General features: G+C 42.0%; 1 protein-coding gene and 1 long non-coding RNA gene across 2 annotated transcripts; one reads left to right on the top strand and one right to left on the bottom strand.

The window, feature by feature from the left end:
* Window positions 1-795: 795 nt before the first annotated feature.
* On the bottom strand, window positions 796-17858 carry NPFFR1 (neuropeptide FF receptor 1). Its single transcript, XM_067552956.1, has 3 exons — window positions 17654-17858; window positions 4017-4116; window positions 796-1687 (listed from the first exon to the last, which is right to left on the bottom strand). The coding sequence occupies exons 1-3, from the start codon at window positions 17841-17843 to the stop codon at window positions 796-798; spliced, it is 1182 nt and encodes a 393-aa protein (XP_067409057.1). The 5' UTR covers window positions 17844-17858.
* On the top strand, window positions 16805-26885 carry LOC137156231 (uncharacterized). Its single transcript, XR_010920706.1, has 3 exons — window positions 16805-16890; window positions 21176-21256; window positions 24943-26885. It is a non-coding gene; the product is annotated as an uncharacterized lncRNA (long non-coding RNA).
* Window positions 26886-27881: the final 996 nt, after the last annotated feature.

Raw genomic sequence — 27881 nt, 5'->3', positions numbered from 1 at the left:
CCCAGATGTACAGAAACTCTTTTCTTCAAAAACTCTGTATTTGATCATTTTATAATATCAGTTTTAATAAAAAAATTTAAATTTGTAATGCACTAGCTATTGCTAACAACAAAGGAAGAATCCCTTAGCTCCAGTGGTAAAAGCCAGGTTTGTTGAGCTAAAGAATCAAGTTTCTAGACCTGGCTCCCCAGTGGTGTATGTGATTTTTCCCAATAGTTATCTGTTGTTTCCAGCTCAAAGATTCATTGTTATACACTGCCTATTCATCACGGTCATTCCCCCACTCCCTGGCTGAACTTTTGTCTTTCTCCCAGTACCAAGTCTTTAATCTTTCTTTCAAGTGAAGTAGCCCAGCCAGCTTGAGTCAATTCCATAAGGTAGCCAACAAAGAACAGTCAGCTGTGCACTGCATTACCACCATCATCTGCTATGCCACTGAATAAGTGCTATGCCTGGGTCCCCTCTGATCACGGGCCTGGATCCTAAACATCCCTCAATAAACCACTCCTTAATTCACATGACAGTCTAGGAGAAAATAATACATTTGGAAACCTAAACATAAATACTTCTTTTTTGCTTTGTAACTGTAGTACCACATGTAAGTATCTAAACTTTAGAGATCTAGTCCTTAAAATTGAATAACTTTTTGTCTCGATGTCCATCATTGTAAATAATTTGCGCTTCAGGCAGCTGCCCATCAAAATGAAAAGTGTTTGGTTGCAAATGCTATGGTTCACAGATCTTCAGGGTTGTCCATTAAGTTCCATCAACCACAGGACCCCATATGCAGTATTTTTAGATATCCCACGCTGGGACGCTGACACTGTTGTGTGAACAACCTGTATTGTCCAAGTCCTCCACCATCAGCCCATGGTTAGCAATACTCCCATTCCTCAGTGGAAATAACCCGATTCTTGGGATGTTACTTTGTCCAGAATCAGAGGGTTGCACTGAATCACTAGGATGTGCTTCAACAAAAATTCGGTTTCGCGCTCCAAAAAGGAACCCACTATTGTTTCTCTCTGAATATGTATCCTTGTGCTTGCTCTCCACATAGCAGAGCTGGATCTTGAAAGCCTCCTGGAACCCTCTTCGGAAGTTCTCATTGAAATACCCATAGATGATTGGGTTGATGCTGCTGTTGAAAAATGCCAGCCAATGGGCAAATGGAAAAATATAAACTGTGATGACGTTGAGCTGGTACTCACTTAGGTTTCCATAATCTGTCAGCAGCATTAAACTCCACAAGGGCAACCAGGAGAGAGTGAAGAACAATGCCACTATGATCAACATGTTGATAACCTTGATTTTCCTCTTGGAGACCCTCCTCCCCTCTTTCTCCTCTGACTGGGAGCCTCCTATGGGTGCAGAAGACTTGAAAAGTTTGAAAGCGATCCGTGTATACATGATCACAATTAAGGTAAGAGGGGCCACATAAATGTGAGAAAAGAGTACGGTTGTGTAGATCTTTCGCATTCCCTTGTCAGGCCATGCCTCCCAGCAGGAGTAGAGTGGGTAGGAATTGTTGTAAGCATCCACCATGAAATGGTATTCATCCCTGATGACTGTCAAGGTAACTGCAGAGGGACACATGATTATCAAGGCCAAGACCCAAATGATAACTATGGTGATCAGAGCTTGCCTCAGGGTTAGTTTCTGTCTAAAGGGGTAAACAATACAACGAAACCTATGAGAGAAAAAAAAGAGCATTGCTTTTAAGTTCTGCTGAGGTGCTTATATATGTACCAAGAGACATTTATAGAGGCCTTTTATAACTTTTCGTGCAGAAGATCCAGGTTTGAGTCCTCCCATCCTGACCTCTGTCCCTTTGAAGAGGAACATTCATACTGGAGAAAAAATGATTAAAAAACAAAAGTTGTACAAAATTCAGTTTACTTGATGAGTCATTTTTCTCATCATCAGACATCAACCTGCATTATGGAGCTAAATCACTGCAAAAGAGAGAAGAGTGAGAAGTTTAGCAGAAGGATGCTGTAATTATTGGATCCTACAACAGGCTGATGTCATAGTGTGTCTGAATGTACTGACCTGGCCCATTCATAAACTACTGAGTAATATGACTCATATAAAAAATAAAGAAAGTGATTTTTTTAAGCAAAAAGTTCGATGTTTCATTTGTTTACAAGGCCTAAAACATCATGCAATGAAATGTTTTAAATGGGCATCGATGTTTTAAGAATCAGCACACTGAATATTAAACAAGGCCTGTGCCTTGGTCTAGAATCAGCAGTACATTTTCTATTATATACATGATTTTTTAAAACATTTTAAGCACTTTGGATCTGATTCTCCATTACCTTGCACATTGCATAGTCTTTTACAACCATGTAAAGTGAATAATGAGCACTGCCAAGTCAGAATTTTCCACTCACTGGTCTGGGCAGAAAGATGTTGTAATCATCGGTTGCTGTAAGTATGTAGTAAGGGACAATCTCATGATGTACCTGTGCCTGCTTTTTCATATCTGTGCCAACTTGAAAGAGGAGAACTGGGCGATTCTTCTAATTTTTGGTTCATGGAATCCTATTTGAGAAAGTGTGGTGACACCAGAAGGTGACATCAATGTGTCTACCAACATTACCATGTAGCGTAAGATGCAATTATGTCAATTTGGAGGAAAAATGCAAAAAACTCAGTGATGAGCTGCCATATCCTGTATGACACAACAAGGCCCCATAGAATCATAGATGTGTAGGACTGGAAGGAACCTCAAGAGATCATCTAGCCCAGTCCCCTGCACTCAGGGCAGGATATGCCGAATAATGGATTCATTTGCAGAGAGGTTTAAGCTGTGGCACAAGGAACCTAGTCTTCAATATTTCCTACAGCTGGTATCAGGGCATTTTAGTTACTGCCTTTCCAATGGCTACTGACACCAAGAGGAAAGGACTTGGTTTACTAACACAATGTTAACAATTCAGAAAAAAAATGATGTTACAACATTTTTCAGATTGTATCTCAGACACCAAAGCCTGGACTGTAGTACAATTACAACTGTGTTGGGGAAACCATTTACCCAAACATCTGTGTCAAGAGCCTTGGAGCTTTTGAGAAGACAATGGCAAATCCAATCACTGGGACTTTGATATCTAGCAACCCAGGACCATGGATGGCCGATCTCGCTGCAGGAAGCCAAGCAATATTTGCCCAGCTGAAGAACAAAGGACTGAGGGAAGTGCCAGGGGACTGGTTTAGGGTTGGCTGCTGGAGCAGTCAAGGTCACACGTGAACTGGGATGAAGGGAGGTCAGAAGCATAGGACTTTGGGCTCTGTGTTGACTGGGATGGACTCTGCTGTAACTTTCTTTTCTCTATGCTAACTAAGGACTTCCTGTGCTGTATTCCAATCAACTAATAAACCCTTCTGTTTTACAATGCTGGCTAAGTGTCAATGCAGATGCTGATGGAGGAGGTGCATTTCTCCCTAAGGATTGTGTAAGTTTCCCTCGGGTCCTTCTCAATTGGACTTGCTGAATGGAGCTTGCGGTGTGCAGCAGGGGTGCTGAAAGACCAGCAGTCCAGCCTAAGGAGGCAGTGAAACTGTGTGGTTCACCCTGGAGGAAGAGTGGGTCTGGCACACTGAAGGGGTCCTTCTAGAGACTGGTCCAAAGCTGAGGCCATACCACCAATGACAGTTACTTTTCTAGGTTCCCAGCTGCCCATTGCACACATCTTGGACTCACATGCCGACGGATGATAGGCCTGGATCTTTTCTTTCCTTTTTTTCTTCCTCTTTAATTTTCTTTCTCTCCCCACCATCAAACACATTTTGTATTGTATCTGTTGGATCCCCAGGGGATGGGGTGAGGAACTGATAGAATACAAACAGCACTCCGCCTGCATGTTCCAGGGGAGGAAAACAAACAGTGAAGATGCAGTACTCTGCCACCAGATGGGGCACCCCAGAGAAACAGCACTGAAATTACCTTAAAGTTTAAAGTCTGTTTTCTGCAGGCGAAAGGCTAAAAAGAGATTACTGCTGCTGCTGATACATACCTTTCCACTGCAATGGCCACCAGAGTGAAAACTGAAGCTGAGACAGACATCCCCTGCACCAGACCACTCATTTTACACATGATGTTGTCAAATGGCCAACCTGGAATTACACAGATAGCATCATAGGGACACATTTCTACCATAAACCCCTATACAGAATAATTTACATTAACCTAGGGTTACACAGAGCTGCAAAAAACAAAACCTTGTGAAAAGGCTCATAAACTCCCTGCCATAAAACATGACTTGCAAGGCTCTGTGATCTGGCTGATCTTGTTTGCACTGAGCCTGCACTTAAATAATTTTCTTTTCTAAAAGAAAAAAAATAAAAGTAAATACAATTTTCTTCCAGACAACGTGGGTGATGCCTAATTCACCTGCCCTAAGGATACCTCATTTACCCCTCAGTTTCTACCCTGCATTTTGGAAACAGTCTTTCTGGCTGAGATCTGGACAAAACCCCATAAGGCATCAATGCTGCTACTAAAGACAGCCAGAGAACTGTGCAGTTTTCATAGCTATTAGCAATTTTACAGATGTTCAGCAATCACCTGCAGATATATTCCAAAGCCTGTACCAGTTTTAGCTTGATTTCTGCATGGCTGTACATCTGGTTTGTTATCACACTAACATGTCCTTTGCAATGTAGTGGCTTTTAAAAAAAGGAGTGGATCACTGTAAACCAACATGAGGTAGGGATGATGATAAGCCATATTCCAGTCCATGACATTCTGAATAATTACAAAACATTGTACCGCATTCTTTAAAGACCCCATGAACAGGCAGGTACAAATATCATCCCCTTGGTTTTTTTTAGAGTTGTATTGAATATTTCTAATGCTAATCACTAGATTTCCATTTTTGCACAACACTTGCGTGCACACACACACACTCTTAATAGTTCACCTCCATATTTATTACATGTAGTTCTGCTATGAAATATGACTTGTAGGGCTCTGTTTGTCTCTCTCACTGATATCCAAGTCAAATGTGCTCAGTGTATAAGTTTAAAAAAAAAAAAAAAGAGAGGTTTTTTTCTAACTGCCAGCCTTACAAATGCAACATGGGATATAAAAGCCAAGCTGGGTTCTTTTTGGCTTGTACATCATAAGCAATAAAGAGTGTACAACTGGAACTCAGTTAGCAGTTCTAGTGATAATTCTCATTATGCACTGAACCTGTGCTGGCTCTGCAGGGTGCACAAGAGTAAAAAGAAAAATAACATTTTAGTTACCAAAGTCAGCAACTATGACTGAATAAATGCAGGGAGCAGATTGACTTGAGAAGGAAGGTGGCTTTTTTGCATAGTCCCTTGTCAGAGCAAGTTTGCACTTTAAGTACAACATAACTGTAGAAAATGCAATGTTAAGATTACTTTTTTTGTGTCAAAATATGTAAAGAATTAAAGGGGTTTTTTTACTCTGAGACGTGGCTGTATAAAAATGACATCTTCTTATAAAGCACCTTGAATCCTTTGTGTATTCAGAGTCAGAACTGGTTACCTTAATGACAAAAATAAATGTTACTTTTTTTCTCCTGTTAGCATTGCAGAGATAACACAGATAAGGCTGAGTGAACCTGATTCTATTCCATCTTGTATAACCTCAACAGATTTGTTTGCAAGGCAGTAGGGTTGTACAGAAGTAAGTAAGAGTATAATCTGAAGACAATAGAGTTGCAATAGGGCCTAATTTGGCTTGCAAGAACTTTAAGGTGATTATACTTGAGATGGAAAGAAGTTAAGAATTCAGTTTTAATATCAGACCTAGACTGAGTTTTCAGGACTGGCAGATAGAAAAACATCTTTTTACTTGTTAATTGAGCACATTTGGTAATCACTGAGACACAATAAGGATGGAAACCCACAATGGCATTTTTACAGAATCATTTTTCAAAGTAGCACCATACTTGAAGGTTCTCATACTAACAAACTGAGCCACATTGAAGAAACAGAATCATACTATGATCTTGACTTAATGGAACTGCATTTGTTTACACCAGCATAGATTTTGGCCTTTTATATATATTTAACAGCCTAAACAATCATCAAAATATTTTATTTGTTGAATGTAGGAAAGGTAATATACCTATAAGAACCTGAGCTTTGGCATTCTCTGTCTTGGTTTGTATTTAAATATGTTATCTTTGTGTTGCACTAACACATTTGTTTTCATTTCACTTTCTGTGGTAAAGAGTAGGGTTCGATTTCCAATCTCATTCTGACTCCCTGGGTAAAGAAGATGTGGGATTTCTATGGTACTGAGGTAGTCCTCTCAGGCCCAGGGGAAAGGTAGTATTGTGCATCTTCTCTTCAGGAATTCCATTGCTTAACTTCAAAATAGGTGTCAGTTTGAAGAAAGGTAAAAGAATCAGCAACCAACTCAGCTTTGACTGCACTGTGCATTCCAAATCTCTAAAATTTCCCAGTCAATTTCAATGCAAGTATTGTTTGGTGTTTAGTAATTTACTAGAAATTATTCCGGAAGCCAGACTGGAAAGAATGAAATGAGAAGCCACCCTCAAAACTTTCCATGAACAGAAGAAGTGTTAATTTTCACATTCAACACAGCACCCATCTGCACTGATGCCTCTGTGGGGTATCTTGTGGAAAGGGTTGGGGAGGAAAAAGATTGCATTAGCATAAACTATACAGTCTTGTTTCACTGTTTGCACATTTCGGTATCAGAAAGCTAGTTCTGTATTACAATGCAAACCCTATCCCAATGGCCCTAAGTGAGGTCATTGCTTACCTAAGAATTTCTGACATGCCACTAAACAACTTGTTACCATAATTATATGCTCTGCTGGGAGTTATATTGAGGAGTGCGTCTGACATTTGTGGAAAAACATCTAATAATGCATTTCTATTTACAGTCTGAGGTCTGTCATAGGTAAGCTATGCATTCTAACTTTTCTATAGCACTTATCCTCTTAATTATTGGGTTAGATGGAACAAAACAAATTACTTGTTAAGCAGCCATCATCTATTTTCATTTCATGAGGGGTAGTGACCCTTCTGCACTGTATTTGAAAATAGAGGAACATTATTACTGGATATGTGCAGTGAAATATGGGAAGTAATTGATGCAGAGAAGCAGTAAGAAACCATAACTGTTTATATTGTTCTTTATTTACATGTGATGCATCATGTGTGTAGGCTTTAACAAATTCTACTAATTACCATGAATAGTGTAATTGATCTATTTCATTCATGCTGTGAAAAATGAGCCAGCCACTGTGATAATTTAGGTTGAGAGAGGGAAGAGAAGTTTTAGCTTAATATTTATTTATCCAAAATGTCACACACTGAAAATGAAGCCTTACAAACATAATATCATTTCTACAATAAAGTGAAAAAAGGTTAGACATGGAACCAAATTCATCCCTGGCATAACTCCACTGACTTCAGTGAAGTTACACCAGGGATGCATTTGGGCCATGCTCTTTGAATTGTTAAGAAAACAAGAAAAAATGTCCTGATCTTTCAAAATTTAATTCTTTTTTGCCACCCTGATCTACACTTCATCTTTCAGTATCTATAGGGACATCTAGCCTGATAAACAAAACCAAGTAATCTCTAAATACCAATAATCCCCATCTCCCTTCCATCTCTAAATTCATTGACTGTGCAATTTACAGTTGCTGGCTGGAGTTCCTCTCCTCCATTTCTATCCTAGCCCTTCTCCATCTGGTGTCTGTCCCTTGCAACTCCACTAAAACTGTTCTTGACAAAGTCTCTAATGATCTCTTCCTAGCCAGATTTCAGAAGCAGTACTCCATCCTCATCCTCCTTGACATGTCACCTGCCTTTGATGCAGCTGACCATGCTCATTTACTTGTAATTTTGTCCTCCCATGATATCCATGACTCTGTCCTCTCCTGGTTCTCTTCCTATCTCTTTAATCATTCCTTCAGTGTCCCTTGCGGGATACTCCTCATCCCCACTCTCCAGCTTTCTGTAGGGGTTCCACAGGGCCCTGTCATTGGTCCTTTTCTCTTCTCCCTCTTCAGTTTATCTCTGGATAATTGCATCAACAACCAAAAATGTAACTAATATGTCTATGCCGCCAACTCATAGATCAACCTTTCTGCTCCAGACCTGTCTCTTTCTGTCCAAACTAAAGTCCCAGCCTGTCCCTCTGACATCTTCTTGTGGATGTGTAGCCATCAGCTCAAGCTCAACATGGCTAAAACAGACCTCTTAAGATCCCCCGGCCCACTGCAAGCTCTCCCTGTTACTTCCTTCTTGATCACCATAGACAACCATCCACCCCTACCTGCCACTCAGGCCTTTAACATGGGCATCATCTTTGACTTGGACATCTCACTAAGTCCTTACATCACAGCTATGCCTAAATTTTTGCTGATTCTTGCTGCATAACATCTCTAAGACACAGCTTTTCTTATCCATCCACCCAGCTAAAACTCATTCAGGATCTCATCATTTTATATCTCAATCACCGCAACAGCCCTTTCTCTGGATTTGACAAGCACAATCATGCTCCTCTCACATCCATTCAGAATGCTGCTGTAAAGATTATTTTCCTAGCCTCTCAATTTGATCATGTCATGTCTCTCCGTTTGCATCCCTCCCCTGGCTCCCCCTTCTCTATGCTTGTCTTCACTTGCCATACTCTTCACAGCCTATTCCTATCTCCCCTTTGCTATTGAGATATAAACTCCTGCCTCTGAATGGCCAATGATGCCATCCTTCATTGCCCACTAGTTAAATTTTCAAACAAGCACTTTTGTGCTTTCCCTCATGCTGCCCTTCACGCTTGGGAGGGGCTCCCCATAAACATCCACAAAGCTACATCATTATCTTTCTTAAAATCCCTCCTTAAAACTCTCTTTTGGTGTTCTGCCTACAAAAAAGACCTGACAGAGCTTAGGCCACAGGTATACTGATCTCATTGCTTATCATGCTGACCATTACTGTCTCATGGTTTCCTTGTACTCTCCTTTCCATCTGTTCTCTCTTGTCTTACATTTAGATTGTAAACTCTTTGGGGCAGGGACTGTCTTTTTTCTGTGTTTGTACAGTGCCTAGCACAATAGGGTCCTGGTCCATAAGTGGGGCTTCTAGGTGCTATGGTAATACAAAGAAGAAAACTAAATGTCCAATACAGAGTGACCCAGAAGAGACGGGGAATTTTAATGTCCTTTGCCCCACCTAGAGAGCTGCCCAGTGTTATTAAAAAGCCCAGATGAGTTGTGACAAAGTGCTGGGTGGTAACCCCCTAGCCAGCCTTCTGTCACGCCAGCCCCAGCTAACTAAGGTGCAGTAGAGCTGGTTAGGAGAACCTGTACCTGACTAGGGAATGGGAGACAGCTGTCTGCCTAACTGGGCTGAGAGGTTGCTTGTACCTGTTTAGCAGATAGGAAGAAGCTCCTATTTGCAAACTAGAAAGGTGCAAACCGCTCAAGGCCCCTTCCCCAGCCTAAGGGGAGGAGCTACTGGACCTAGGATGCAACTAATTTCTTGGGACAACAAATGAAAAAACAGGAAGGGCGTGAGGGTCAGAGGTATAAACGAAGGGAACTGGAAGGGGACACCGAGCAGAGAGCCCCGGACAGCGCCCACTGTTCCCGGAAGGTGGCCCGCCGGGGACATCAGTTGGCGGCTCCTTCACGGAGCCGTGAGCATGGGCGTGTACTTGGCGCAGTTCACCCCCTGCCCCGACACCTGCCCCTTCTGCGGCACGAGGGAGACCCTGGCGCACGTATACCTGGAGTGCGCCAGTCTGCAGCCCCTCTTCCGGCTCCTCCAGAACCTCCTGCTGAGGTTCTGGCTGCACTTCTCCCTGCACTTGTTTATTTACGATAGGAAGAAGCTGCCAGGCTGACTAAATAGGCTTATATACCAGCCAGAGGAAGGAAAGGAGGGGGCCTAGGGAAGTGAAAAGTTGCCATCTGGCTCATAGGTAGGTGAGAGGCTGCTAGTCCTAGCCAGGAACTGTATGAAGGTGGTGGAAGCATAAAGGCACTGTGAATAAACTGCACTGGTGAAGGCTAAACCAGAGGGCCTCTGAGTCTTTTGTGAGCTAGAGGGTGGCCAAACTGGAGGAGCTGCCGTGGAGCATCCTTACATGGGTGCATTAGCTTTTTCTCTGTTTTAAATCCTATTCTCATGCACTGAACTGCTGCTACCATCTTTGTGTTTGGCATCCTAAAACTAGACAGGGTTCTCTTTGGAGTTTACTCAGGAGGATCATAAGCGTTTGAGCAACTCTGTAGCTGCCTTGCTTTGCATAAACTATTCACTGTGGCTTACTGCACCATGGTGTCATCTGTTATATACTGCACACTTCAGTAAAGGAATAACCACTATATAAGTATTACAGGGTTTGTCTATTTATAATCTGTAGCCACGAGAGGGTGATGTTGTCTAGCACATTTGACAAAGTTTGGCATGCTGCCCAAGAGAGGGCAGTGGTACATGTACACCCTAGCCATGACATCAGAGAGTCTGAGAGTCTCTATTTCTCACAAGGCTAGAACCTAGGAATTGGACCCAATTCAGAGCACTAATCACTAAGCCACACGGGAGACAGAATATCTAATACTAAATATAAACACCTACTGCACATTTTTTTTACTGTGGTTTCAAACTGGAATTACTGCAGGTTATTAAATGTGCTTGTGTTAATTATATTAAATTGTAGTTTCTAGCGTTAAACTATTTCACTGCAAGTTTTCTCTCATCAACATTCAGCATGTGGGGAGGTGGATAGGATGGCAGTTTGAGCTGAGCTATGCAATATAACATCATATGACATAGAGGAAATTACATATTGTACAGGAAGTCAGGAGAAAAATAGTTGATACCTTTCCCCAGTCATAAAGATTCCAATATTTAGGTTCAGGTATCCTCTGAAAAGTGGTACTGTTAAAATGACATGAGGCCCAGATGGTTCTTCTTATTGATAGCTGTGAAAACTTACCTGGGATCTGAAAGTCAAGCTGGATTCTTTTTGTTTCTTATACTATCACCAGAACGACAGATTCTGCACTAGATCTTGCTAGCATTATGTAGGTGAGCAGTAGCAGGAAAGAGTAGGGACTCTTCCCTGTTTGTGCAGCCTGCATAAGGGCTAAGCAGAATGTCAGATCCTGAGCTCAGGGGAAAATTCCTCTATGAACACAGGGACGGGAGAAGAGCAGGTGGAGCCATGGCTCCACCCCACTATGCTGGGAAGAATAGGTTGCATCCATTGAAGGTGGCAGCAGTTTCCCAGAATCATAGAAATATAGGAGTGGAAGGGACTTCATTAGGTCATCTAACCCAGTCCCCGGCACTGAAGCAGGACTAAGTATTAGCTAGACCAGCGGTTCTCAACCGGTGGTACGTACCACCGGTGGTACTTACCGGAGGGCTGGGTGGTACGCACAGCGCTGAATCCGCCGCCGGACGGGCCCTCCCGCCCACCCTTGCGAAACTCTGTCGCCAAAAATGGGGAAACGGCGGAAGGGTTTAGGCGGCGGGTATTGTTTCCGCTGCGAAACCCCGCCGCCCATCTCTCCCTGCCGCCGCGAAACCCCGCTGGAAATCCCTCCCGCCGCCGCGGCGAAACCCTGCCGCAAGTCCCCTCCCTTTTTTTTCCCGAGTGGTACTCAGGTCGGGTACAGTCGGGTCAAGTGGTACTTGACCCGACTGTACCTGGCCCGAGTGGTACTCGGGGAAAAAAAGGTTGAGAACCGCTGAGCTAGATCATCCCTGACCAGTGTTTGTCTAATCTGTTCTTAAAAACCTCCATTGATGGAGACTCCACAACCTCCAGTTATTCCAGTGCTTAACTACCCTTACAGTTACGAAGATTTCCTCATGTCCATCCTAAATCTCCCTTGCTGCAGTTTAAGCCCATTACTTCTTGTCCTGTCCTCAGTGCTTAAGGAGAACAATTTATCACCTTCCTCTTTATAACAACCATGTTTGATGTACTTGAAGACTGTTATGTCCCCGCTCAGTCTTCTCTTCTCCAGACTAAATAATCCCAGCTTTTCCAATCTTTCCTTGTAGATCATGTTTTCTAGACCTTTAATTATTGTTGTTGCTCTCCTCTGGACTTTGTTCAATTTGTCTATATCTTTCGTGAACTGTGGTGCCCAGAACTGGACACAATACTCCAGTTGAGGCCTTATCAGTGCTGAGTAGAGTGGAAGAATTACTTTTTGTGTCTTGCTTACAACACTCCTGCTAATACATCCCAGAATGTTGTTTCTTTTATTGGAACAGTATCATATTGTTGACTTATATTTAGTTTGTGACCCACTATAGCCCCCCAGTTCCTTTTCTGTAGTACTCCTTCCTAGGCAGTCATTTCCCATTTTGTATTTGTGCAACTGATTATTTCTTTCTAAGTGTAGTATTTTGCATTTGTCCTTATTGAATTTCATCCTATTTAATTCAGGCCCTTCCTCCAGTTTGTCAAGATCATTTTGAATTCTAATCCTGTCCTCCAAAGTGCATGCAACCCCTCCCATCTTGGTATTATCTCCAAACTTTACGTTCATTCTCTATGCTGTTATCCAAATCATTTATGAAGATGTTGAATAGAACTGGACCCAGGACAGATCCTTGCAGAACCCCACTCGATATGCCCTGTCAACTTGATTGTGAACCATTGATAACTACTTTCTATGTACAGTTTTCCGGCCAGTTGTGCACACACATTATAATAGGCTAGTCTAGGTTATATTTCTGTATTTGTTTATGAGGTCATGTGAAGCAGCACAAAGCCTTACTAAAGTCAATATCTACTGCTTTTCCCCCCATCCACAAGGCTTGTTAGCCTGTCAAAGAGGATAGTAGGTTGGTTTGACATGATTTGTTCTTGACAAATCTATGTTGACTGTTACTTGTTACCTTATTTTCTTCTAATGCTTACAAAATGATTGTTTGATTATTTGCTCCATTATGTATCCAGGTACGGAAGTTAAGATGACTGATCTATAATTCCCTGGGTTGTCCTTATTCCCCTTTTTATAGATAGGTACAATATTTGCCCTTTTCCAGTCTCTAGTATCTCTCCTGTCGTCTACAAGTCCTCAGCGATAATGGCTCAGAGATCTCTTCAGCCAGTTCCTTAAGTATTCTAGGAGGTATTTCATGAGGCCCTGCTGACTAGGAAGACATCTAACTTGTTTTATTCCTTAACTTGTTCTTTCCCTATTTTAGCCTCAGATCCTACCCCATTTACACTGATGTTCATTGTGTTAGTCCTCCAATCGAAACAAAAAAGGCATTTAACACTTCGGCCATTGCTGCGTTTTCTGTTGTTGTCTTTCCCCTCCTCTTTTAATAATGGGCCTATCCTGTCCCTGATCTTCCTCTTGCTTCTCATGTATTTGTAAAATGCTTTCTTATCACCCTTTATATGATAGCTAGTTTAACCTTGTTTTGTGCCTTGGTCTTTCTAATTTTGTCCATATATGCTCATGTTGTTTCTTTATATTCATCCTTTGTAATTTGACTTAGTTTTCACTTCTTGTCTGACTCTTTTTTGATTTTCAGGTCATTGACGATCTCCTGGTTAAGCCAGGGTGACCTCTTACCATATTTCCTATCTTTCCTATGCATTTGGATAGTTTGCTTTTGTGTCATCAGTAACATCTCTTTAAAAAACTGCTAACTCTCCTGAACTACTTTTTGTATGCTTCCTTGCACACTAGGGAGCTCCAAGAGGCATTTTACTTCTTGAGTCAGAATAACTGCAGTTCTTTCCATGGGGTGCTGCAGTTCTGCACCACTCCACTGGCACATTTTAACCCTCTATAATGAGAGCTGAGTTGAGTATAGTATTGATGATACTATACATGACGCAGAATATAATGCAGCTCACCTTTAGCACGGCAGAACCAATACAGCTCATGGGAGTACAAGTTGTGGCTTGACAGTAGGAGAGAATATACTGTGTGCTTGGAAGACTCACAGAGAACAGACTGAGTAAAAAGAAATGATGTTTTTACATACACTAGTTATTTTTCTAAGCAAACTGGCCCTCTAAAATACAAAAAGGTAGTTTATACTCCCCCCACTCTTATTTAAAAAGCCACTGTAATGCTAATTTCCTTTTGTAAGAGGTACCAGCAAGTAGAACAAGAGTATCAAAGGGGTACTGAAGGAAGGAGAAAGGAATAAGGAAGCAGTCACAGAGGATTCAGAGAGCTGCTAGGAGGGTTGGGAGAGCCTCCAAAAGCTGGGAGGAATATACGAGTGATCCTGAATAATAGGGTGAACCAAAGGAGCGTCTGAGAAGTAGAGGAACATGAGGAAGGTCTGCAGTTGAAGTCAAAGAAGTTGTAAACAGGCCAACAAAGCAACAGCAAAAGGAATGGGGGAAGTAAAGAATATTAACCTTATTTTGTCTCTTTCTTGTGTCCAAGATGATGGTCTAATCCAATGGCTGGTCATCTTCCTTATTCTTTTAAAGTGTTTCTATGTGCTGGGTTCCCAACATCTCTTCTAATTGGGAGCCCAGTGCAAACACACCCAGTTTGATTTATCCTTCCCTAACAATGTTGCACTCCTACAGTTGAGTGTCCTAACCCTGTATGAAATCATCTCCAATAAATCCAGTGCATTTAGCTTGTAGTTTGATCAGATCTCCTTGCTACTGAATGTCTGGTTAGAAGAATGCAATTACATGAGGCTGGTTTTATTTTTGCTGTAATCAGTGACTCTAGCTTGGAAGTTTCATGGATCATATAAGACATTTAAGTAGCTGGAGAAAAAAAACTAGCTGGTTGCACTGAGTTTTAAACACAAGAGAAAATTAAAAACAACAGCACTGACAAATTCTTCAAATTAATTCATGAGCTTTTGTTCACGTCGCCATGGTGCATGACAAGAACTCCAATGGAAGAGGGCTGTTGTAACAAGAGAGATTAAGAGCACCACAGCCTCCTGCTTATTTCAGACATCCTATCATATAATTTGCCCTTTAGAAATGTTCGTGATGATGGAAAAGGAAAGAAAAGCAAATTGCTGCTTTCTTCTGTCTACTGAAATCTACCTGCTGCAGAGAAACACAGCCAGTTAAATCTACAGGAAAGGCTACAGCCCACAAAAGAAAAGAGTCAGAGGGAGAGGGTGGCAAATCAGCTTTTAGGAATTAATTGTATTGCTGTGCTAATAAATGTTTTCTGTCAATCAGGCTGTCTGGTATTTGTATTTTAATGACATTCTGTTCTCATGGTTACAGTGGGCTCTCTCATGAAATTCATTGGAAGATGTTTTCTCTTTTGGATTAAATGCAGCTATTTTTCCCCTTTAGTTTTTGTGAATTAAGTAGCTGTGAAGGGTGGAGAGTGCAGTCTGGTATTTACTTACAGAACAGGTTGAGAACAGCTAGTGACAGTGCAAACTTCCTTCATGTACCTCTGATCTTGATGGATTTCCTTTAGTGGAAAGAGGGGAGTTTATTCTTCAGGCCCCATCAGTCTTTGGTCTTTTTGCTGAGATTGTCACAAGAGTGCCAACGAGCGGCAAATATGGCTGTCGTTTTAACTTGAGGTACTTGCCCACACAAACTGCACTGAGACCATCAACTTCTGGACCAGCTGTGCTGTACTCTTTCAGTTCTGATATAGTTTCACACGTTTACATTGTTGAGGAAACGGTTCCAATCTCTGAGGGGTGAGGAAGATGATACTGCCAAATGCAGGGAGGCTGCCAAGCAGTGGATTTGAATGGCTAATATCTTAAACCCCAATTTCAGGAAATCCAACATGGTGTTTTATTGGCTCCAGTGAGGGAGTTCTCCCCACCATCACCCTCCTGGGATCATTTCTGAGGCAGTTTATGTTATGTTAGGTGATCTGCAAATGATACTGAAATTAGGAAATAAATTGGCATGTTCTTGATGTGTGTGACAAGTGTTGGGGTAAGGATGGGAAGAAGGGGAATCAAAAAGAGAAAAACTGGATCGCTCTTTGGACCTTCATAGCATTTAAAATTCCACTGCGTGTTGCTGCTGCTGACTCTTGTCAATGATATTCTGCATTCAACAAACCTTTATGGCACCTTTTCCAACCAGAGTTTCCCACCGATTTATATTTGGTTGTTTACCATGATCTCCTGAAAGCTAGCATTATGTAATTCAGCTAGAAATGATCAGCTACAAAATAAAAGACTAAGAAGAGAAAATACAAATATTTCCCTCTGTTGCTCCCCCCAAAATATGTGGGAGAGAAGACCCACATTTGCCATTGAAATCTGCTCTAGAGGTTCCTGCTGTTTTGTCTCTTTAAGTGTTGGTATAGCTCACCCTTATTGTGTAGGAAATAGTTATATGAACAGAGTTTGTGCGTTATTGGCTTGATTCCTTGTAATGATACATAGTATCTTTTTATCATCTACTAGGTGGCAAAGTATAGATAGTGGGAAGGGACTTCTGTCTCCAAATTGCTCAAAACAGATATAGGTAGTATTTCAGGAAGCATTTGCTGTGGGTTGTCAGGTCTTGTGCTATTTGATGCTTGCATTAAAGCCCCAACTTCTAGAGTTATATAGTAGGTGAGCATCACACCTTTTTGCTTTTTAAACAAGTCTCTAGTCTTCATGGTTGCAGAGAAGAGCTTGAACACATGACTGTGGTGTAACACAAAGGCTCAGAAGCCAGACAGCAAATAAAAAGAACCCCCATTTTTTAAAAATCTCATGATTTTTAAGCCCGTTTTGTGATTTTTGGGGCCTGACTCATTACTTTTGAATGCTTACGGTTGGTGGTACTGAATTTGGTCTCCTGTCCTTTGCATTTAAATCTTTAGATTCCAGGAAAAAGCACCTATCACAGAGTGAGCAGGAGAAACAGGCTAGGCACAGTGGAGGAGCAGAGTGTGGATGCTTGGCGGGGGAAGAGAAGAGAAGTAGGTAAGTTGGAGCTGGGAGAAATGAATGCACAGGCAGCTATTGTGAGGCAACTGTGTGAAAAAAGATCTTCAGGCTGTTTTTGACATGCCACCCTTAAATGGCCTTGAGAACTAAAGGAGTTATGAATGTATCAGATATGGTGCACAAAATGTTGGGGCCTGTATGTCTTCATTAGACTTATGTCAACTTGGTAAGGAATGCGCAGGAAGAGCTTGGGGATTCTTACTCTGTTGCTGTTTACACAGTCTGTGCAATGAGACTAAAGTGAGAACATCAGTTTACAGTGTTGCTGGCCCCTTAGCCTTCAGAAACAAAATCAGGATATGCAATGGGAAATCATAGTCAGAGATGTTCCTCTCTGCCTCCATTGATGTCCACCTTCATTTACAATATTTCCACCAGATCTCATTCATTACTGTTGACAGAAGCCCTGCCTTTCTCCTAGTTCCTAGGAAAGGGACATCCAAGTCAAAGATCAAGAAATTCTGCTGTAAGGGTGGAATGGTGAGAATGTGGAAAAGTTTGCCTTAAGAACTGAGGCTTATATTCTAGGAAGCATTTGTACTAATGTTCTATATTATTTCCTTTCCCACTGGGACTACTCTCTTAAGCCTCAGACTAAGAAAGTCCAACAATCACAAACAGATTCCTCCTCCAGTTTCCCCAACCCTTGGGACTCAGAGCTCCTTAGCCACTTCTTTCCCTCTCCTCCTTCAGACATTTTTTTTTTGTGATCGGGGTCACTGTTCAAGCCCTTGCTCACCTGTGATCAGGTTGTCCACTAGAGTGGTTGGCATACAGAAGACGCCCACCAGCAGGTCACTGATGGCCAGGTTGAGAATGAACGTGTTGGTGACGGTCCGCATCTGCCGATTCTTCAGCACAATGATGCCTACCAGCATGTTGCCAATCATGCACATGAGGAAGATGAAGGTGTAGGCCAGGATGAACATGGCAGCTATGGGGGAGGAGTGCTGGTAGTAAGATGAAAAAGTGTAGTTCTCCCTGAGGATGTGACTTCTGCTCTCGTTCTTGGAGTTCGGTGAGCTGCGGTTGGAAGGGAGACAATTGCCACCTAAGGGAAACAAGGTAGAAAAATGAACTCATGAAGTCCCAGTTTGATAAAGATACTGTTTTCTTCACACCAAACCTTTTCCAAAGCATTTTGTGGTTCGTTTTTATTTACATTTTCACATTTTACATAAGAAACAAATCATGGTCATGATTTGTGACTAAGCAAAGCTGGACAGAATAGTAACATAAACTGGTCAAATGACTCATCAGGAAAAAAATAAGCAGCAAGCCAGGTCTTTTCTTCAAGGTCATTGTTGAATAAGAAAGTATAAGTTAATATAAACAGAAAGCTTGGGTTAGAATCAGTTCTGTGGCCCCTGGCTGCAAAGCCCATCCTTCCCAAAGACTTTTCCTTGACATAATCACTATTATAACTCTTCCACCTAAGGATCTGTGCAAGGAGAGTGGGAAGCTCAGCAGGAGTCACTCGCTTGACCATCAGGACCAGGCACTACAGTGCCCTTGACCTATCACTGACCAATTTTCACTTGGCTCATTATGTACTGCTCACGCACATATTTTTCAGAGATGTCATGAACAATTCACAGTTTGGTGAGCTGATATTGTCCCTGCAGAATTCACAGTCATTATTAGAGATGTCATAATGATTTAATTAATACCTGGAAAGTGCTGCTATTACAAATTGCAAATTCAGTCAGGTTCTAGACCTGCAGGTTCTTACAGAAAAGCTTCCTACGTTACTATCTAGATTGCTTCCTCTCACTGAGGGAATCAAAGATGAAGGAGCTGTAAAGTACAGATTAGAGCCAACATAGTGGGAATCAGGGCCCTCAGTATGCAGGGGAACTGGACTCAGCTGTTAATCAGAAGCAGAATAGCAAGGAGTACTGTACATTGACTTCCTGATGCAGTGGACTTGGATTATCTGGGCTGCCTCATTCTTGGGATGATGATCAAAGACTGAGTAGCAAAAGCAGTGGGGGCTGGCAAACTGACTGGCTGCGGTTTTGTTTTGTAAACCCAGAACTCCACTTAAGTCTGGGAAAAAGACAAACTCCCATTTTACAGGGGGAAGAAGAGTCTATAGAGGAGGGTGGGTGGGAAAAAACATATTTAGGGAGGCAGTAGGAGAAGCTGTGCAGAAGGCACCAAAACTTCAATGGAAATAGACCTTGACTGATTTTAATTCATACTTTGCAGCCATGATATTATGGGTCATGTGCCCCTTGGGTTATTTATGGGAAAGAGAAAGGCACATAGAGGCTACAAGCCTTTTGCATTTTACTATTGTTTGTTTATTTTAGCATGGGTCCAACCCAAACCCTTGATTCAAATAGCCTGAACTTTGGAGATGTTCTAGGTTGAAATCCAACCCTGGAGTTTTCCTGCTTGAGCCTCTGTAATTCTTCTTAACTACTCAGTTATTCTAATTGTGATTTTGTTCCTCTCCTGGTGCTGGTGTCCTTCTCTAAGCTTCCAAATGGCTATTGATGGGATTTATAGCTTTTCTGAATGGGACTTGTCCTTATTAGTGTTTCTTTTATTGTTATTCCAAACACTTTCTCTTCCATTGGTCTCTTATCTTTTGCTTGTCTGCCTCTCCTGTATAACACTATTTCTCCTGAGATCTCCTCAATGATAACCAATGATGTCTGAGTTACAGCTAATGACACTAGAGCAAGAAGGTGAACCCCACATGGTCATACTGAAGATTCATTTGCAAACTCAGTTTCTTGTCCCTGCTCCTGCAACTGCTCAGCACTCATGCAGATGCAATTCAAGATCTGCAATTCAAGATCCAGGACCTTGTTTTGTTTGAAAACATGACTTCACCACCTGTGATGAGAGATGTTATCTGGTCTATGTAGCTGAAATGTGATAAGGAAAATATAAACCAGACAAGTGAAGTGGCATACAAATTATAGACTTCCCACAGGGAACGAGTCACGGTTGCATGCTTTCATCATGATTAACATTACATAAATATATGTGGTACTTGATTTATTTTTATATGACTTATTTTAAGTGAATATAGAAGCAAAGGTGCTGTTGCACTTGAAGAGAAGTTCTAGACCTCAAACAAAAAAGCTTCCAGTTAATTTCTGCTCTGGAAGGTGTATGAATGCTACTCTAGGGTTCCATGCTTATTGTTCTCCAACCATTTTATATCAAAGCTGCTCAAGTCACATGTACAAAGTCCCCCCACTCTGCCCCCCAACTGCTGCTGCTCAAACTCAACCTGCAATCTTCAAGTTTAGGTACACTCTTTCTGACTCATGTATCACTAACATTAAAGATTAAATTCTGATCAGAATCTAGTTGCTCATTCTGTTGAAGATGTTAACACCAGAACAAACTCACTGTTTGTATTATAGTAGCATCTAAAGCCCCAGCTCCCTGGAGGTAGGCCCCATATAAACACATAGTGAGACAGTCTTGTCTCAGAGCTTACCATCCAAGTAGCCAAGGCAGGCAAAATGTGAGAGGGAAAATGGAGGCCCAGAGAGGCACAGTGACTTGCCCAACATTGTACAGCAAGTCAGTGACAGAGCTAGGAATCGAGAATCCTTCCTGCCTCCCAATCCAGGGTCCTAGCCACAGCTAGACCATGCTGCCATTGTACCACTAATCCTTTGGTTCTGCAGGGCTGATTGGAGCACAAGCTAAGATTAATTAGCAGAGTGTGGACCTATGACTCAGCATTCACCCATAAGGAAGAGACTGGTTGAGTAAGAAAGCACCATTTCAGTAGAGTCTCTTTTCATAGTCAAACAGTAGTTTCAGGAACTGTAGTAGCCACAGCACATTTGCTTGTCATGTTTGTGCATGCTAAGGATGTGCTTTTGGTAACAGCCGCATGCAGCAGTACAGGATGCTGTTCTGGTGTTACTGTGTGAATAGTGGAATGTAACTTGGCTTAAAGACTACATGTCCAATCAGAATAAGGTTCTGAATTGTCTCTGGTCAGGCAGCTTCCATTAATCAGAATAGGTAACAATGTCTATAGTTAACATTGCCTGAGATTTTCCATTGTAAGACACAGTTTTCAGTTGCTAGAACTTGGCCAAACTTTAACTGTTTGAGTGAAATTTCCCATGCCAATTGTCTGCCTATAGCAGAAATTTCAGCTACAATGATTGAGCCATTTTTGAGAACAAGATTATAGAAAAAATACATTATTCTGCCCCTGTTAAAAATAATTATTACAAAACGTTTTTTTGAGAAGCTCTAGCTCCTCTATGCTTTGCAGGGACTTGAAATGTGACAGGAGAGTCACCCTGATGCCAGGAAGTGTCTTTTGCCATCCCAAGGAAGATTTTGCCATATTTAGGTAAGTTATAAGACTCTGACAAAAATCTCAGTTCACGCATGCTGAGCAGAGACTTGCTAGAATTTGGCAGCTAAATCCTCTGAGAATTCTATCTGTACTGAGCATGCTCTGGCCAAGGGCTTCAGGGGCTCTGCAAGACTCTCCCTGCAATTGCTCCTCCCAGCTGCTGTTACAGAGGTGTTAGGCAGAGGAAAACTCTCTCCTATGCTCACTGTTCCCCCTGTCGCCACCCAGGTAGCATGGAGGGAGAGGGAAGGAGCTGCCTGACTCTGATGCAGAGGGGAGAGGAATGGGGTCAGGGAAGAGGGACAGGAGCAAGAGGGGTCAGAAGATGGTTGGGGAAGACAGGAACAAGCATGGGAGAGGGGCATACAAGCGAGGGGGGAAGGGCAGGAGCCATTGAAAGACAGTCGTGTGTGTGTGGATGGGGGACAGTGAGAATACAGGCAGGAACGGAAACCAAGGAGAATAGCAGATGGGGAAGGGGCAGGTGCTAGGGAATGGGGTGGTAGAAGCAGAAGGGAACAAGGTGAGGCGGAGGTTGGAGCAGGGGCAGAAGGGTCATTAGTTGAAATGTTTGAGTTGGGCACGTAAGTACCTTCAGTCAGGAAGGGATGCTTTGCCCAGTATTTTTTTTGGAGGGTGGGGGTGAGGAGTATGTGGGGGAAGATGAATACTGAAAATAGGGTCCTTGGCATGTCATTTCCCTTGCTGATGCAAGGGTGTATGAAGAGCCTGATTTATAGCTCACTAAAGTCAATGAGAGTCTTTCCTTGAATTTCATGGGGGTTTGGATTGGGTTCCCTGTGTGATTATCCAGGCGTGAGCTGTTATGTGCTTATACAGAGGAACCCACTCTAGTCAACTGTGATATGATCCCAGATTATGTCAGTGCATCTCAGTGTGTAAATTGCATTTTGCTTTAGCATGAGCCTTCAAATTGGTAAAGCTTTCTATGAAGAAAATGACTTCACTTTAAGAAGGGTCAGCTGCAGTACGCTTATCAAATGTGTGGTTCCACATACGTATGAAACCTTGACAGCTGGAGGAAAATGGGCTCCCTTTTTTACTTCGTACTTCTGTTGAAATGACAATTAAATTAAATGCAAAAAACTACATCATTGCAACATTTTAGATATTTTTAAACCCACAAGAGCCAGGAAAACACGCACACGCACACAGCTATAGAATACATGTTTCCTCTCTTCCTTCCCTCACTCTCCTTCTCTGCAGTGCTAAACAGCTTTCCCATACATTTCACTGATGACAAATATACCATAATAAGTTATGCTATAAGAGAGGAGCTGAAAGCCCACTGAAGTCAGTGAAGAGACGCCCTAAGAAAATGGAATTGAACACATGCAATACACATTTCAGAAGGAGATAGAAACTGGATGTCCTCACCTTCCATGACACAGCCTGAGCCTGATTCTTGCATCAGTATATGGAATGTTGTATTGTTTGCAGGTAGACTGGAGTCTTGAGATCAGAGCCACTCCTTAATATTTCTCTTTATCTGACTGCAGCCTTCTGCTATCAGAAAGGAAGCGGCAACTCTGCATGTAGTGATGAATGCTCTCTTAGAGCACAGCTGGTTTGAGTCCTCCTGCACTCAGCCACTCACCCCAGGTTCTCAAAGCTTCAGGATAACTCATGAAAGATAACTGCAGAATTAGAGCTTTTTTTTTTCTTCATAAAATTCCCATAGAGTTAAAAGGTTCTCAACCCTCAGGGCAGTCTATTCCAGTTCCAAGGAAGGAGATGAAGAGAGGTAATATTTTTGTCCAAGTCCAAGAAGAGAGTCAAGTGTGAGAACTTTGTTACTGCAATGGGGTTATTAGTTAAGGATGACTAAAGTCCAGGCTAGGGATTTGGTTAAATCCACAGGCTTTGTGAATACTGAATTTGCAGCTATTTAAAAAATGCTTTGCAAGGGGGGAAGAATCAGAATCCTTTTGCAAAGATACCTGTTGAAATGCTTCCTAATGCCCAGTCCCTTTGATATGGTCCTTGTTATGGGATTAAGACTGCTCAAAATGCTCCAGCCCTCTCACTCAAACAGCTCCACAAATTTCTTCCCACCATCAGTGTTGCAAGTTGAGCTCTTGGAGCTATTTCCAGTTCAGCTGAAGAACGAAGCACACACTGTTAGCTCATCAGCCCTCTTGCATTCTCTGTGCATGACTTCTGTCTCCCCTCAGCTTCTGCTCCACGGACTCTCCACACACCAGCTTTTACTGCTCAGCAGCAAAGACGCTGCTTCTATCAGTTAGGGGCAAAGTGTGTGTGTGCGTGGGGTGGGGCTACATCTTCCCATTGTCATGGTTACTGGAACACCTGTTGGATGTACAGGCAAACAACTGGTTAAGTAATTACAGTTTCTGCAGCCTCTCTCATTTATCAACTGGGCAAAGTGAAGGGTTTAGTCACCACACTGAATAACAAGAAAAATCAGATTTCTGTGGCAGCCTCTTTTTGCCTTGTGTATTATAGTGTGTGCTATTGCACTTTATTCAGGGAACAGTGTTTTAGCGGCACAGTGTCTTGCTGAATCTGTTAACTCTAGTCAGAAAGGATCGAGTATTGTGTCTGACCTTTTTGTTCACGTAGCAGCTGGACACAGAGTGACTCCTTCGCTTTGTACTGGTGAACATGGGATAAAATGTACAGTCCTGATGAAGGAATGGCTAGGGAAGCAGATTCTCTGTGTTGAGAACACAGCTGTCAGGATCCTGACAAGGGCAGTCAGGACCAAGGATCACAGCAGCATCAAACTTGGGGCTGAGTGTAGCAGAGGAGTTCACAGTCAAGTTCCATGGTGGGATCAATAAAAACCATCAGAATCCAGGTCATGTTTCAGAGGCAAGGTCCAAATCAAGCTGAGGTGAGAGCCAGAAATGGCCACGGCAGCTACAAGAGATCCACAGTATTACCTGGTTGCTTCCTGGACCACTCCTTGGGCTTATATAGGGTGGGGACCTGTCTGTCAGACTCCTTGAGATGGGACTGCCCATGGTCAGTGTCCACAGCAGGTCACAGCGTGGGAGCAGGTTACAGTGTTGCTGGGTGCCAGTGTGGCGGTGTTTGCTGTCTAGCAACTTTACAGACCTGCGTTCATGACCCCCTGGGCCTTACATTAAAGTCATCAATTATTTGTAGTGCACAGACTCCAGAATTTGGAGCCCTAAGCCCAAAAACAGTGACCTGTCATGAAGGACTGAGGCTGACCCCTCAGTTTAATTTTTTCACCACTGCAAGGCAGATGTTCAAATACTTGTGAATAATATGAGCCCAGAAATAACAGTGGACAGAGCTTTAATTCAGAAATACATAGTGAATCTGTTTGCCCAACTCTAGTCAGAACAACATTGAGCCATTTGAGTGATCCACATTTAAAAACAACCCCCATGTGTATGCTTCTAAAGGAAAACAACTCCCTTGCCTTCCTTTAAAAGATAAGAAAGTGATGGAAGTGAATCGTTGCCTGCTTTGGAATTCAAAGGGACTTGGATCCTCCAATTAAAGGGAAATAAAGTTATAAATAATTTATAATGCTGTAAATATGCATAGCCCTTAGTGGTTGTGGTGGAATTGCGGTGGTTTATTTTGACAGTACTGTATATGTAATTGCTTTTTAGGTAGGGGGGATTGTACCAAGTCACTTTTTACTTACTATTGCTGTACAGTTGTCTTCCTGAGCTGATTCCTACCAGCAGATGTCTCACGACTACAGAGCACGCCATAGTCTGAAAACCAGCCATACCTTAACCAGATGTTTTTACAGACAGAAGAGCGGCTTGACAGAAGACTGCAGCATTGTCTAAAAAGAGACCAAAACTCTTTTCTTGGGCTGTGTGAGGATGTGGATGATGTAGGGGATATATTGTTTGTTCCCAGTGGCAGAAGCAGAGGAGGAGGGAAAGTGAGAGCTCAGAGGAGGGATAAAAAAAATGTTGGTGTACCATGCTTCTGCCAGCTGGTTGAAGATGTGGCACTACAAAGTTTCACTTGTAATTTCGGAGAAACCGTCAAGTTAAATTAGGGCCAAAAGGGATGGGCTGATGATATAAAAAGTAATTCTGGATCACCATCTGTATCTCATCTCAGTTCTGTCTCACCACAATCTTGACCAGTGGTTGGAGAAACTAGAACAGAATGGTAATGATTTTGGGGTCAAAAGAAGTCAGGTGTAGAAGTAAAATGGTACAATGAAAGCATATGTCATTTTTATTAATTTTTCATTTCTAGTTTTAATGTATATTTTCCTTACCCATCAATGTCACCATGTCACTCCCTCATTGAATCCCAACAGTGGATTCCTCTTTTCACTACAACCAGTTTAAGCTTCTCCTCTAAGCCTTTTACAACTCTGCCTTATTTTTTTTTAAATGCATTTATTCTTTATAGTTTATTTAACCACAATTAACAAAGAAAAGAAAGGTATTTAACGTGGAGCAGAGAGCCAATATCAAATTTTACAGCAAGGTAGGTAAGACCCAACTTCTTCATTATTAAGGGGAAGGAAAAGCACAGTTCCAGTTTGGGATTCCTTGTAAAGTAAGATGATAAAGAAGTCTCTAGGTTATTCTCTTTTGGAAAAACAGGTAAGTAGAAGAGAAAAAGGAGTGTTGAGAGTGAAAAGAGGATCAGAGAACAGCCCAAAAGATAAGTAAAAGAGGATAGGAGATAAATGATAAGTCAGAGAGGAATTTAACTGATTAGACTGATACTTCTAAAAATGGAGACCATATATCTATACATTTATCCTGGTAGTTTCTGTTGCAAAACACTATTTGTTTCATCTCTCCCAAGGTTACCAAGTCAGAGAACCATTCTTCAATAGTTTGGCACACTTGGGACTTTTACTATTGTAGAATTAGACATTTGGCTATGATCAGAGCGCTACCAATCATAATTTTTCAAAGGATTTCAGTTTCCAATATGAACTGGATAGGCCTATGATGGTGTGACCAGTCTACAATTCCTCCTTGGTGGAGAGAAAAAAGTTGGCCCAAAAATTTACTTCTATTCAGAAAAGGATGGATGACAAGGCAATCCCAAATCACATGGTATAAATTAGCACCAACATTTTTCAGACTTAGCTCTGGACCTGAAAAGTCTATATGGAGTCCAGTGCGTCCTTCAAATAATTTTCTACTGTATCAATCTTAACCCCAAATCTACCAAGTAATGCTATATGTTGGAACAAATCCAATTTCACTGAATATTGATAAGGGAAACTGACAGCTAATGTTCTCATTTCTTTCTAACCTTATCACTAATGGATTTCCAATTTGCCCAATAGGTAGGAATACAGACTAGATAATGGCTTAGGTAGACAGTGTAACTTTTTCAGAAAGTCCCAAAGATCAGGCAGGTCTGGTGCACAAATGGTGTTGCAGAGTATGTGTGTTTAAGTTGAAGGTATTACCATTCCTTTTTCTGGTCCGGTTAGAATTTCTCTATAAAGGCAAGAAAAGGGCATGAAGGAACATTTTCAATTTTGTGGTTTATTCTCAAAATCCTCTTGTGCCATAGAATGGGTCTATGTTCAATTACAATTCTGCAGTTACCCTAAATTAAAGTCTCTAAATGTAGGTTGTCGACCTTGCTTGGTGAGTCTTCAATGGGTCAGCCCTCCAGCCAAGTCACACAATCAGAGTAAACCCTTTCCAGGGTAGGGGAAGTCCAACAAAACTATCTGCCCTTACCAGGATCTTCAGCCCCATCTCTGGGCCCTTTAAATCCTTTGCTTGGGCTTTTAAAGGAGCTTTGTCCCCTTCCCAGGGCTTCGACTACTTCACCAGTGAGGGAACCCAGGTCCGCCCACTACTCTGGGCTCCAACTCAGGGACCCTATAAACAGCAGTCACATACTGCTTCCTTCAGCTAGTTGCTACTTCCCTGGGCCTCTTCTCACCTGGCCCCTTTATCTCTTATTTTTAGAGTTAAAATTCCCTGGTTCCCCTTCTTCCAGCTTAAGTAAACATAGCCAGTCAAACACCTGTGGCCAGAAAGAGGCACCCTTCTCCACCTCCATGCCCCAGCTAGGAACTGAACTGCTAACCTCCTATAGTCCCTTTTATCGGACCTTGCTGGCAGTGATGTACGGTGGGTCTCTGGTGCCCGGGGGCCAATATTTTTATTTGCACACACACACACTCCCATCAGTGGCAGGGGGGCTAAAATACTCATGTGTATCAAAGTTTAGGATCCTACAAGACAGATATCTGCTTTGTTGTTAGTGACAAAAGGGAAAAAATGTTTCATATTCTGTATATGGATTCATTTTTCACTAATCTCCTAGAATGTTCTGGACCTTTGTAGAATCTCATGGAACCTTCCCGACTTTTTAAGAACTACATTTTCCTTGAACCTCCTAGAATGTTGTCAGCCATGTCCTCATGGGTATATAAGGGGCAGGGTGTCACCAGTCACTCAATGAGATATGAGAACGAACTGAAGAGAAGAGAGAACCCAGCTGCGATATTGTGAACCTTGTTTGATTGTGTAACTGTGAAAGTAAACTTGTGTTTTAAGACCTGAAGAGTGTAAGCAGTGACTAATAAGGGACATATTTAATGAGACACCACAGATATCTATGCAACAATATAAAAGAAATACTG

This window comes from Emydura macquarii, unplaced genomic scaffold (genome assembly GCF_026122565.2).
Source record: "Emydura macquarii macquarii isolate MOO-44397 ecotype Brisbane River unplaced genomic scaffold, CSIRO-AGI_Emac_v2 contig_1390, whole genome shotgun sequence".
Classification (NCBI taxonomy): Eukaryota; Metazoa; Chordata; order Testudines; family Chelidae; genus Emydura; species Emydura macquarii.
Note: the sequence above shows the minus strand (reverse complement) of the source record. Positions and strands in the feature narration are given on the sequence as shown.